This window comes from Oncorhynchus tshawytscha, linkage group LG33 (genome assembly GCF_018296145.1).
Source record: "Oncorhynchus tshawytscha isolate Ot180627B linkage group LG33, Otsh_v2.0, whole genome shotgun sequence".
Lineage (NCBI taxonomy): Eukaryota > Metazoa > Chordata > Actinopteri > Salmoniformes > Salmonidae > Oncorhynchus > Oncorhynchus tshawytscha.
In genome coordinates, this window is record NC_056461.1 from 12,934,654 (window position 1) to 12,948,019 (window position 13,366).

Genomic DNA, 13,366 nt, shown 5'->3' on the forward strand with positions numbered 1-13,366 from the left:
TTGTAGCATTGATTAGTTTTAAGGCAGAACGCTCAGCCAAGGATTATTTTGGGGCGGCAGGTAGCCTAGTGGTTAGAGCGTTGGACTAGTAACCGAAAGGTTGTTAGATCGAATCCCCGAGCCGACAAGGTAGAAATCTGTTGTTCTGCCCCTGAACAAGGCAGTTAACCCACTGTTCCTAGGCCGTCATTGAAAATAAAAATGTGTTCTTAACTGACTTACCTAGTTAAATTAAGGTTAAAAATCAATGTTTTCCTGAGAACCACATTCTCTGAGCACAAGGTGCATTCATAAATCACTGTTATAAGGTTCAGCAACAGAGGAGCCCTCTACAAGGCCAGTCTTAACAATACACTACTGTTTGTCCTGCTGGCTGCTTCATCATCATCATCATAATCATATCATCATCATCATAATCATATGCCACCAGGTGTCTTTCCATAGTCCCCAAATCCAGAACGAATTCAAGAAAGCGTACAGTATTACATAGAGCCCTTATTGCATGGAACTTCCTTCCATCTCATATTGCTCCAATAAACAGAAACCCTGGTTTCAAAAAACAGATAAAGCAACACCTCGCAGCACAACGCCTCTCCCCTATTTGACCTAGATAGTTTGTTTGTATGCATTGATATGTAGGCTACGTGTGCCTTTTATGTATGTAGTTCTGTCCATGAACTGTTCTTGTCTATCGACGTTCTGTATTATGTCATGTTTCATGTTTCATGTGGACCCCAGGATGATTAACTGGTGCTTTTGCAACAGGTAATGGGGATCCTAATAAAAAAATATATTAAAAAATCATCAGAATCCACATTAAAACCAGTTAGGGACATCAGGCTGAGCCCCTGCCTCTCTGATGTTGTTATTGGTTCTCCAAGAACAAATCCTACATCCTGGAGCCTCTGGTTCTAAAACATTACATTACAAAACACTAAGAGCACCTGCTCTTTCCATGACATAGACTGACCAGATGAATCCAGGAGAAAGCTATGATCCCTTACTCATGACATCTGTTAAATCCACTTCAATGAGCGTAGATGAACAGGAGGACACAGTTTAAAGAAGGATTTTTAAGCCTTGAAACCATTGAGACATGGATTGGGTGTGTGCCATTCAGAGGGGGAATGGGAAAGACAACATATTTATGTCTTTTGAACGGGGTACTGCTGGGTTTTTCATGCTCAACAGTCTCTTGGGTGTATCAAGAATGGTCCACCACCCAAAGAACATTCAGCCAACTGTGGGAAGCATTTGAGTCAACATGGGTCAGCATCCCTGTGGAACGCTTTCGACACCTTGTAGAGTTTATGCCCAGACAAAATCAGGCTGTTCTGAGGGCAAAAGGAGGGGGGATGAACTTTACAAGGTGTTGAAAGCGTTCCACAGGGATGCTGCCCCATGTTGACTCCAATGCTTCCCACAGTTGTGTCAAATTGACTGGATGTCCTTTGAGTGGTGGACCATTTTTGATACACACGAGAAACTGTTGAGCGTGAAAATCCCAGCAGCGATGCAGTTCTTGACACACTCAAACTGATGTGCCTGGCAACTACTACCATACCCTGTTCAAAGGCACTTAAATATGTTGTCTCTGCCCATTCACCCTCTGAATGGCACACATACACAATCCATGTCTCAATTGTCGCAAGGCTTAAAAATCCTTCTTTAACCTGCCTCCTCCGCTTCATCTACACTTATTGAAGTGGATTTAACAGGTGACATCAATAAGGGATCATAGCTTACACCTGGATTCACCTGGTCAGTCTATGTCATGGAAAGAGCAGGTGTTCCTAAGAGCAGGTGTTCCTTTTGTGCACTCAGTGTATATACAAATAGCTGGATATATACAAATGTTTTGTAGACTACTTGTTACTTATTCATCTTTGGTCCACATGCTTGAACACATGAGATAGAGATGCCAAATCACTACATCATTCAGAAGCAACTATAAAGACATTGCCTAATCCAAATTGTAGACTATCCATTCGATGAGAACGCTCCAAATGACTCATTCAGTATTTCATTTCATGAACAACAAATGACAGCAGCTAAGTTGGTTAAACCTGAGATTGTAATGACTCTCAATTGGCAATATCGTTTCTAATGGGACCATGCATGAGATACACAGTAATAACACACAGGGATCCAAAGGCATGCACCGAATCCAGAATCTCTCTGTTTCCCGGATCCAGCTGAAAGCAGTCTTTGTCGGGCAGTCAGAAAGGGGACATTTCTTGTTTGGCGCATCCTGAACACATCGCGCCGTGGTCTGGTCACTCTTACGCACAGAAGTACATATCGACGACGTGCGTAATTTGCGTCAAAAAGTACCGTGCATTTCAGTTATGCAGTTTATAATGCATGCAACAACAGTTATGGAGAAGTGTATACAGTGAAAACACAACTCTGAACAATATATTCATGGAACAATCAACAACACAACTAGGAATACGTTTTACTCTAATAAATAAAAAGCTGCATTGCGCATTACTTTTCTATAAGATCAAAATGTGTTTAATTCATTTTGAGGATAAATCAATCTCAGACTCATTCCCCTGACTCAAATACGCCCTCTAAACAGTAACGGCACCCCCAAAAGTGGCTATCGCAGACAGAGTGGACAAAGCATCAACTTTCAACATGTCCCGAGAAACCCAACCATTGCGCTATATCGGTCCTAAATACAAACACCACTTACCTATCGATACCAGCTTTATGTGTTCTCTCTCCAAGAATTCCAGCGCAACGGACACATTTTCCAGTTTCATTTGTCTGAAGTTAGGTCTGGCGTGGTACTTTCTGTACATTTTCTTCTGGCTCAAAACCTCCAGAAGACCGATGAGCTTGAGCCCGTCGGTCAGGTCTTTCTGTAGGTCGTTGATCCGCTTGTTGAGGCACTTGAGGTGCTCGTTGCACCACCTGGTGAAGGTGTTCTGTTGTATTTTCTTCCAGGGCGCATCCTCAGCGAGGTCCTTCTCCGTAGCCGGCATCTCTTCCTCGTCGTCCCCGTTGTCCGTACTCTTGTAGTACTGCGGCGGCTGCTGCTGCTCGTAGTACGTATTATTGCTCATCATGTTGTCGGTTTCCGTGCCCTTTTTATACCACATTCAGTGGGCCCAGTGTGTGAACGTTACGGCACGCAAGGGAGCGTGGAAAGAAAGAAAAAACGGTTTATTGCGGGGCAGTGCCAAGCTTGCGCATTGGCCGTGAAAAAAGTTGTAAAACTAGGAAAAATATGAAAGCAAGAGTAAACGAGATTTTTGTTTGTACTTGTGATGGGAGTGGAGTTTGTCAAACCAAGCAGTCTGTCAGTGGGATTAATTAAATAATCCGTTTATCGTTTCCAATGTGGACGGTCTCCTGGCTTTAAATTTATCAGAATTGTGAAAAAAGTGGTGACTGCATCCTAATAGACACCTTGGCACGGAAGAAGAATAGACTGTAGAAAGATGAAGGCGTTGTCTGTGGACAGGACCGCTAGTAGCCCTACGAATTCGGCGGCGGCAGCCTGCTTGGTGATGTCCGTTACACTTGAGTAGCTAAATGAAGCTCTAGGCAGGACAGGTTTTTAAAAAGCTCGGCACCCCTGAAGCTCACGTCAGGCCCCTCAACTCCCTGGAATGCCCCCGTCATGACCATATACAACTGCAGGATGGGTATTCTCTAATCAGACGAAGATAGCGAGATGCAACACCATTGGGTAACATAAGAGAAGGGGGTCAACGATTGGCCCTGGGGCGCCATAACAGTTGTGACACTTCTCCTTATTTTTAGGCTCTCCAAATTGGGCGAGGGGGACGGAGCTTTGAGGTTGTTGTAAAAGTGAACGGTGACCAGGGCCTACTGGGCCTTTAATAACAATTGGACTATGAAGGGAAAAATGATGCCAGCGTCTTCAACAGATCCAACCTTTACCAGCCAGGGTTATTCTTGCTGTCACTCATATGTCCACTGACGCAGAATTGTGTTTATAAACATATATATTTGTCAACATAATAAATAAACTCACATGACAAGCTAACTTATTAATAAGATAACATCAAACCTTTTGACGCTTAATTAACAAGAGGAAGATCATACCGGATTCTTGGGTTGACAGGGGTTTCAAAAGCGGCTCTCTTTCTCTCATTCTTTTGGTCTCTCACTCTTTCGCTCTCTCTCTCACTCACGCGCTTGCTCGCTCGCACACACACACACAACCAAATGGGGTAATGTTAAAACAGTGTTTGATTGCATGTCTGGTGTTGTCCGCCCCATGGCTGACTCTGTGGTGAGCTATGTAAATGCTATGCGGCCTGAGTCTTTTCCTGGAAGTGACACTGGTAGCTATGTGGTCACGGTTGACCTCTGACCCATGATGTAGGGTCCATACATACGTAAGAGGTTAGAGAGGGTCTTTCATCCTGAATTAATTAAGCCAAATGAAAGTTACTCCTGAGGTGGTAACCTGTGGCACCCTCTATAACCACTGAGCTTATTAATATTTGACTCTGCTGGTCATCTATGAGTGTTTGAACATCTTGAAGAACAGTCTGGGGTTAAGTATTCTGGCCACCCCTCAGAGCCTGGTTCCTCTCTAGGTTTCTTCGTAGGTTCCTACCTTTCTAGGGAGATTTTGCTAGCCAGTGTGCTTCTACGTCTGTATTACTTGCTCTCTGGGGTTTTAGGCTGGGTTTCTGTACAAGCACTTTGTGACACCTGCTGATGTAAAAAGGGCTTTATAAATACATTTGATTGATTGATTGATTAAGCAATTAACATCCCATCATGCTTAGGGTCATGTATAAAAAAATCCCAGTTGCCCATTATTTTGGCTACAATGGCTGGAATAATAGATCTCAGTGACTTTGAAAGAGGGGTCTCAAAGAAGCATGGGTTTAAAGTGTGTATGTGTGTGAGTGTGTGTGTGTGTGTGTGTGTGTGTGTGTGTGTGTGTGTGTGTGTGTGTGTCATAGTCACCAGATCTCATTCCAATGGAACAGTTATTGGAGAGAATCTGGAGCGGTGCCTGAGAGAGCAGTTTCCACCACCATCAACAAAACACCAAATTATGGAATTTCTCGTGGAAGAAGGGTATTGCATACCGCCAATAGAGTTTCAGACACTTGTAGAATCGATGCCAAGGCACATTGAAGATGTTCTGGTGCCTCGTGGTAGCCCAAAGCCCTATGAAGATGCTTTATGTTGATGTTTCCTTTATTTTGGCAGTTACCTGGCAGTTACCACACACAGACACTCAAGAGTTAAATAACAGGTAAGACATTTCTAACAAAAAAAATACCAAAAATACTCAAACTCATTCCAAAACACGGCAAATGTGAAAAACAAAAACTTGCATAACATTTCATGAATCAAAAAGTCTGTCATTTTAGTACCTTGTGCACACAATGCTGTGGGTGGGGTGCTCAACTCTGCTACTCTTGGAGTCTGGGTTGGCCTGAGGGTCCTCCCCACCCTCCCTGCTCCTCTTACGGGACTTGGACAGCTGGGAGAAGAGGTCCTGCTGGTTCTCTCTGGAGCTCTTCATGCTGCACTGGCAGTAAGTCATGGCTCTGGTGACTGTTTCTCTCATCAGAGAAGCCAAGCCACATCACTTCTCTCCCCCTATGCCTCTCACAATGGCTGGGCCTGGAGTAGCAGTAGAGGTTAGGGTGACTCTCCCTTCTTCAGCTCTGGCTGTGGCCAGGTTGGCTGTGGCCAGGTTGGCTGTGGCCAGGTTGGCTGTGGCCAGGTTGGCTGTGGCCAGGTTGGCTGGAGGCAGCAAGAAGGACACTGCACTTCTGAAGGGACTCCATGTTAGGCTCCCACACATCCAGCACCAGGTAAGACTGGAAGTCCTTCAGCTCTAGGCAGTCTTTGGTAGGCTGGGCCCTTGGTGCAGACACTTCAGACACCCAGAATGTCTTCTTCACAATGTGGACAACTGAGGGCAGCCATCCTGACCGAAGTGGAATGTTTTCTGTTTTCAAAGGAAGACAGATTTGTAAGTCAAGTGTTGAACAGGAGACAAAGCCACATGTATTTTTTCCGTTATTGAATTACATTACATTTATGCATGAGTTATTTTACAGACAAATTTGACTTTTGAACATTTAAAAAGCCTTAGCTTTCTTGCCCAGTTTGGTGATTATAGCTAGAGAAGAAGAGGATTTGTCAGGAGTCATTGTAACACACGTTTATATACATTGTCAAAATTCTAGAATATCACAGGAATTAATGTATGATGTCATCACTGGATCTTCCCACGTAAATCTTCTTTTGGCAACTGATAAATTAGCAGAACTAGAATGGTTGCATCAGAGGACTAGAGTAACAATGAATGTGATGAGTATGATTCTTTATCCAACATTCCACCTTGATATGACACCTCTTGATTATCAGTCAGATCTTCAGTATTTACAAAAACAAAATACACAAGTTAGACATGTATCTGGCAGCACACAGGTTACTCGCAACTTTTTGTGCTTTCCAATAGTATAATTTCATCATAATTATGCGTGCCACAACTCTGAATGCCAGTGGGCAGCGTTGTCTAATGGGACCGGGATGCTCTGTATGATTCAGAAATGCAGCTGTAATGGTCAGTGTTGACTCCTTTACCCTCAATAAGGAGAGTTAGCTTAAACAGTGGGGGACACAGGAAGGGAACACACACACACTCAGAGGCAGTAGGCCCAGAATATCTACAGTGCCTTGCGAAAGTATTCGGCCCCCTTGAACTTTGCGACCTTTTGCCACATTTCAGGCTTCAAACATAAAGATATAAAACTGTATTTTTTTGTGAAGAATCAACAACAAGTGGGACACAATCATGAAGTGGAACGACATTTATTGGATATTTCAAACTTTTTTAACAAATCAAAAACTGAAAAATTGGGTGTGCAAAATTATTCAGCCCCTTTACTTTCAGTGCAGCAAACTCTCTCCAGAAGTTCAGTGAGGATGCCCAGAATGTATATATATATATATATAGTATGTATATAGTATATAGTATGTATAAACTGGAAGTAGATGCCTAATTAGGGGAGGGGTGGTAGGGTTAGGTGAAATAATAAAGGACAATATATATAGAAATATATATAGAAAACAAAAATATAAACTCAACATGCAACAACTTCATATGAGGAAGTCAGCCACGCACTACAGTGTGCATCGTAACTGTATAATGACTAGAGTATAGTGAATAGTTTGTGTATAGTAGAGAATAGGGTGCGTCCATCATGTGCGGTCATGTAATGGATCTGAGTGAGAGGCTTTGACACTGAGCGCTGGAACTATATATAAAACCCCTGGAGGAGGGAGAGACAGTTAAGGACCAAGAGGGGTGTGATAGGGTTGCAGAGGGTTACGATGCAGGGAGTGTTGATCATCTTTCCTCTTTACGCTGTTCCTTTGGAACCTCCTCTCTGACCTGTCAACAGGTCAGTCACACAGCGAATAAAGATCGGACCGAACTGTCTTAAGCTTGTAGTATGCAATTCACTTAGAAATGTATGTGGTGTATTCAATCCAACTGAGATTAGGATGTTTCTGGAATATGGCAAAATAACATTGATCAGGATTGTTCATATGAGACGGCATGTTCATGAGCATTCTTTTACAGTAACATTGCTTTCAGATTAGTTGAGTTCACACACATGAGCTCAGAAGAAAAAAAAAATCGGCCCTTTTCCAGGACCCAGTCTTTCCAAGATAATTAGTAAAAATCCAAATAACTTCACAGATCTTCATTGTAAATGGTTTAAACACTGTTTCCCATGCTTGTTCAATGAACCATAAACGATTAATGAACATGCACCTGTAGAACGGTCATTAAGACACTAACAGCTTACAGACGGTGGCAAAAGGTCACAGTTATGAAAACTTAGGACACTAAAGAGGCATTGCGTTCCTAGGAAACTATGCAGTTTTTTGTTTTTTACGTGTTATTTCTTACATTAGTACCCCAGGTCATCTTAGGTTTCATTACATACAGTCGAGAAGAACTACTGAATATAAGATCAGCGTCAACTCACCATCAGTACGATCAAGAATATGTTTTTCGCGACGCGGATCCTGTGTTCTGCCTTACAAACAGGACAACGGAGTGGATTCCATGCAGCGACCCAAAAAAACGACTCCGAAAAAGAGGGAAACGAGGCGGTCTTCTGGTCAGACTCCGAGACAGGCACACCGTCACCACTCCCTAGCATTCTTCTTGCCAATGTCCAGTCTCTTGACAACAAGGTTGATGAAATCCGAGCAAGGGTAGCATTCCAGAGGGACATCAGAGACTGTAACGTTCTATGCTTCACGGAAACATGGCTCACTGGAGTGACGCTATCCGAGGCGGTGCAGCCAACGGGTTTCTCCACGCATCGCGCCGACAGAAACAAACATCTTTCTGGTAAGAAGAGGGGCTATGCCTTATGACTAACGTGACATGGTGTGATGAAAGAAACATACAGGAACTCAAATCCTTCTGTTCACCTGATTTAGAATTCCTCACAATCAAATGTAGACCGCATTATCTACCAAGAGAATTCTCTTCGATTATAATCACAGCCGTATATATCCCCCCAAGCAGACACATCGATGGCTCTGAACGAACTTTATTTAACTCTCTGCAAACTGGAAACAATTTATCCGGAGGCTGCATTCATTGTAGCTGGGGATTTTAACAAGGCTAATCTGAAAACAAAACTCCCTAAATTTTATCAGCATATCGATTGCGCAACCAGGGGTGGAAAGACCTTGGATCATTGTTACTCTAACTTCCGTGACGCATATAAGGCCCTGCCCCGCCCCCTTTCGGAAAAGCTGACCACGACTCCATTTTGTTGATCCCTGCCTACAGACAGAAACTAAAACAAGAAGCTCCCACGCTGAGGTCTGTTCAACGCTGGTCTGGCCAAGCTGACTCCACACTCCAAGACTGCTTCCATCACGTGGACTGGGAGATGTTTCGTATTGCGTCAGACAACAACATTGACGAATACGCTGATTCGGTGTGCGAGTTCATTAGAACGTGCGTTGAAGATGTTGTTCCCATAGCAACGATTAAAACATTCCCTAACCAGAAACCTTGGATTGATGGCAGCATTCGTGTGAAACTGAAAGCTCGAACCACTGCTTTTAATCAGGGCAAGGTGTCTGGTGACATGACTGAATACAAACAGTGCAGCTATTCCCTCCGCAAGGCTATTAAACAAGCTAAGCGTCAGTACAGAGACAAAGTAGAATCTCAATTCAACGGCTCAGACACAAGAGGCATGTGGCAGGGTCTACAGTCAATCACGGACTACAGGAAGAAATCCAGCCCAGTCACGGACCAGGATGTCTTGCTCCCAGGCAGACTAAATAACTTTTTTGCCCGCTTTGAGGACAATACAGTGCCACTGACACGGCCTGCAATGGAAACATGCGGTCTCTCCTTCACTGCAGCCGAGGTGAGTAAGACATTTAAACGTGTTAACCCTCGCAAGGCTGCAGGCCCAGACGGCATCCCCAGCCGCGCCCTCAGAGCATGCGCAGACCAGCTGGCCGGTGTGTTTACGGACATATTCAATCAATCCCTATACCAGTCTGCTGTTCCCACATGCTTCAAGAGGGCCACCATTGTTCCTGTTCCCAAGAAAGCTAAGGTAACTGAGCTAAACGACTACCGCCCGTAGCACTCACATCCGTTATCATGAAGTGCTTTGAGAGACTAGTCAAGGACCATATCACCTCCACCCTACCTGACACCCTAGACCCACTCCAATTTGCTTACCGCCCAAATAGGTCCACAGACGATGCAATCTCAACCACACTGCACACTGCCCTAACCCATCTGGACAAGAGGAATACCTATGTGAGAATGCTGTTCATCGACTACAGCTCAGCATTCAACACCATAGTACCCTCCAAGCTCGTCATCAAGCTCGAGACCCTGGGTCTCGACCCCGCCCTGTGCAACTGGGTACTGGACTTCCTGACGGGCCGCCCCCAGGTGGTGAGGGTAGGCAACAACATCTCCTCCCCGCTGATCCTCAACACTGGGGCCCCACAAGGGTGCGTTCTGAGCCCTCTCCTGTACTCCCTGTTCACCCACGACTGCGTGGCAACGCACGCCTCCAACTCAATCATCAAGTTTGCGGACGACACAACAGTGGTAGGCTTGATTACCAACAACGACGAGACGGCCTACAGGGAGGAGGTGAGGGCCCTCGGAGTGTGGTGTCAGGAAAATAACCTCACACTCAATGTCAACAAAACTAAGGAGATGATTGTGGACTTCAGGAAACAGCAGAGGGAACACCCCCTATCCACATCGATGGAACAGTAGTGGAGAGGGTAGCAAGTTTTAAGTTCCTCGGCATACACATCACAGACAAACTGAATTGGTCCACTCACACAGACAGCATCGTGAAGAAGGCGCAGCAGCGCCTCTTCAACCTCAGGAGGCTGAAGAAATTCGGCTTGTCACCAAAAGCACTCACAAACTTCTACAGATGCACAATCGAGAGCATCCTGGCGGGCTGTATCACCGCCTGGTACGGCAACTGCTCCGCCCTCAACCGTAAGGCTCTCCAGGGGTAGTGAGGTCTGCACAACGCATCACCGGGGGCAAACTACCTGCCCTCCAGGACACCTACACCACCCGATGTTACAGGAAGGCCATAAAGATCATCAAGGACATCAACCACCCGAGCCACTGCCTGTTCACCCCGCTATCATCCAGAAGGCGAGGTCAGTACAGATGCATCAAAGCTGGGACCGAGAGACTGAAAAACAGCTTCTATCTCAAGGCCATCAGACTGTTAAACAGCCACCACTAACATTGAGTGGCTGCTGCCAACACACTGACACTGACACTGACTCAACTCCAGCCACTTTAATAATGGGAATTGATACAAAATGATGTAAATATATCACTAGCCACTTTAAACAATGCTACCTTATATAATGTTTACATACCCTACATTATTCATCTCATATGCATACGTATATACTGTACTCTATATCATCGACTGCATCCTTATGTAATACATGTATCACTAGCCACTTTAACTATGCCACTTTGTTTACATACTCATCTCATATGTATATACTGTACTCGATATCAGCTACTGTATCTTGCCTATGCTGCTCTGTACCATCACTCATTCATATATCCTTATGTACATATTCTTTATCCCCTTACACTGTGTATAAGACAGTAGTTTTGGAATTGTTAGTTAGATTACTTGTTGGTTATTACTGCATTGTCGGAACTAGAAGCACAAGCATTTCGCTACACTCGCATTAACATCTGCTAACCATGTGTATGTGACAAATACAATTTGATTTGATTTTTGACTCTGAAAAACACCAAAAGAAAGATGCCCAGGGTTCCTGCTCATCTGCGTGAATGTGCCTTAGGCATGCTGCAAGGAGGCATGAGGACTGCAGATGTGACCAGGGCAATAAATTGCATTGTCCGTACTGTGAGATGCCTAAGACAGCGCTATAGTGAGACAGAATGGACAACTGATCATCCTGTCAGTGGCAGACCACGTGTAACACCTGCACAGGATCGGTACATCCGAACATCACACCTCCGGGACAGGTACAGGATGGCAACAACAGCTGCTCGAGCTACACCACAAGCAGCACAATCCCTCCATCAGTGCTCAGACTGTCCGCAATAGGCTGAGAGAGGCTGGACTGAGGGCTTCTCGGCCTGTTGTAAGGCAGGTCCTCACCAGACATCACCGGCAACAACGTCGCCTATGGGCACAAACCCACCGTCACTGGACCAGACAGGACTGGCAAAAAGTGCTCTTCACTGACGAGTCATGGTTTTACATCACCAGGGGTGATGGTCGGATTCGTGTTTATCGTTGAAGGAATGAGCGTTACACCGAGTCCTGTACTCTGGACCGGGATCGATTTGGAGGTGGAGGGTCCGTCATGGTCTGGGGCTGTGTGTCACAGCATCATCAGACTGTGCTTGTTGTCATTGCAGACAATCTCAATGCTGTGCATTACAGGGAAGACATCCTCCTCCCTCATGTGGTACCCTTCCTGCAGGCTCATCCTGACATGACCCTCCAGCATGACAATGCCACCAGCCATACTGCTCATTCTGTGCGTGATTTCCTGCAAGTACGGAATATCAGTGTTCTGCCATGGCCAACGAAGGGCCCGGATCTCAATCCCATTGAGCACGTCTGGGACCTGTTGGATCGGAGGATGAGGGCTAGGCCATGTCTGGGAACTGAAATGTCTGGGAACTTGCAGGTGCCTTGGTGGAAGAGTGGAGTAACATCTCACAGCAAGAACTGGCAAATCTGTTGCAGTCCATGAGGAGGAGATGCACTGCAGTACTTAATGCAGCTGGTGGCCACACCAGATACTGACTGTTACTTTTGATTTTCACCCCCCCCTTTGTTCAGGGACACATTATTCAATTTCTGTAAGTCACTTGTCTGTGGAACTTGTTCAGTTTATGTCTCAGTTGTTGAATCTTGTTATGTTCATACAAATATTTACACATGTTAAGTTTGCTGAAAATAAACGCAGTTAACAGTGAGAGGGCGTTTCTTTTTTTGCTGAGTTTAGACAGAGAGAGAGAGAGAATAAGGATAAACTACTTTTATTTCTCAGTTCATTTACAAAATGTACAGCCTATTTACCAAAATACTCACAATATTCTCATTACCCCGTAAAAGCTCATAGAGACATTGACTGGCAAGGTGTTGTAGTAGAGACTATGGCTAAATCAGATTCAGCACCGCATAAAACAGACATTGACAGTAGCCATGTCACACAGAACCAGACAGAGAGACATACAGAATGAGCAGCAGCTTTACATAAGTTCAAAGGTCAAACTTCACATCATCACATACAGTGAGCAGCAGCCAGTTTCTAGTTAAGAGCACAGGTTGTTTTGACATGTAGAATAGTTTCCGTAATGTGTCTCTCCCTTATTGTTTAAGCTTCCATGCTGGAATAGAAAATACACAGTCAGTGGAATTTACAGTATTTGAAGCACAACAGAGAAGATAAATTCCACATAAATCTATACACACTGTAGAGACCAGACAATTGAAGAAGAAAAGTAGAATAAAGTAGAGTACAATAGAATAGAATAGACTGTATGAAACCAAAGTGAAAATATTAATAGTGACAACCCAGTAAAGTAGTAAATCAACTAAGAGAGACTGACATAGTGAGAGAGAAAAAAATCACAAATGATTCTGATTAGTCATGCATTAATAAGGTCATAACGGATTGGCTGAAATTACTGTGACTACAGGAACTAGATCTATCCATCTATAGGCATGCAAGTTAAGTCGAACATGCAATATCTAAACATGTTACGGTTTCTTACACATATACACTATTCATGCACTGGCTG

General features: G+C 44.4%; 1 protein-coding gene across 9 annotated transcripts in view; it reads right to left on the reverse strand.

Moving 5' to 3' along the window:
* Positions 1 to 3,599, reverse strand: part of LOC112214278 (filamin-C-like) — a 98,116-nt gene extending 94,517 nt beyond the window's left edge. For 8 of the 9 annotated variants that reach the window (XM_042311001.1, XM_042310999.1, XM_042310998.1 and 5 more), the window contains exon 1: positions 2,702 to 3,598. In XM_042311001.1, coding sequence (XP_042166935.1) covers positions 2,702 to 3,110 — 409 coding nt within the window. In that variant the 5' untranslated portion in view covers positions 3,111 to 3,598. Of the gene's footprint in view, positions 1 to 2,701 lie in introns of all 9 variants that reach the window. The other variant, XM_042310996.1, reaches the window with a different exon arrangement.
* Positions 3,600 to 13,366: the final 9,767 nt, after the last annotated feature.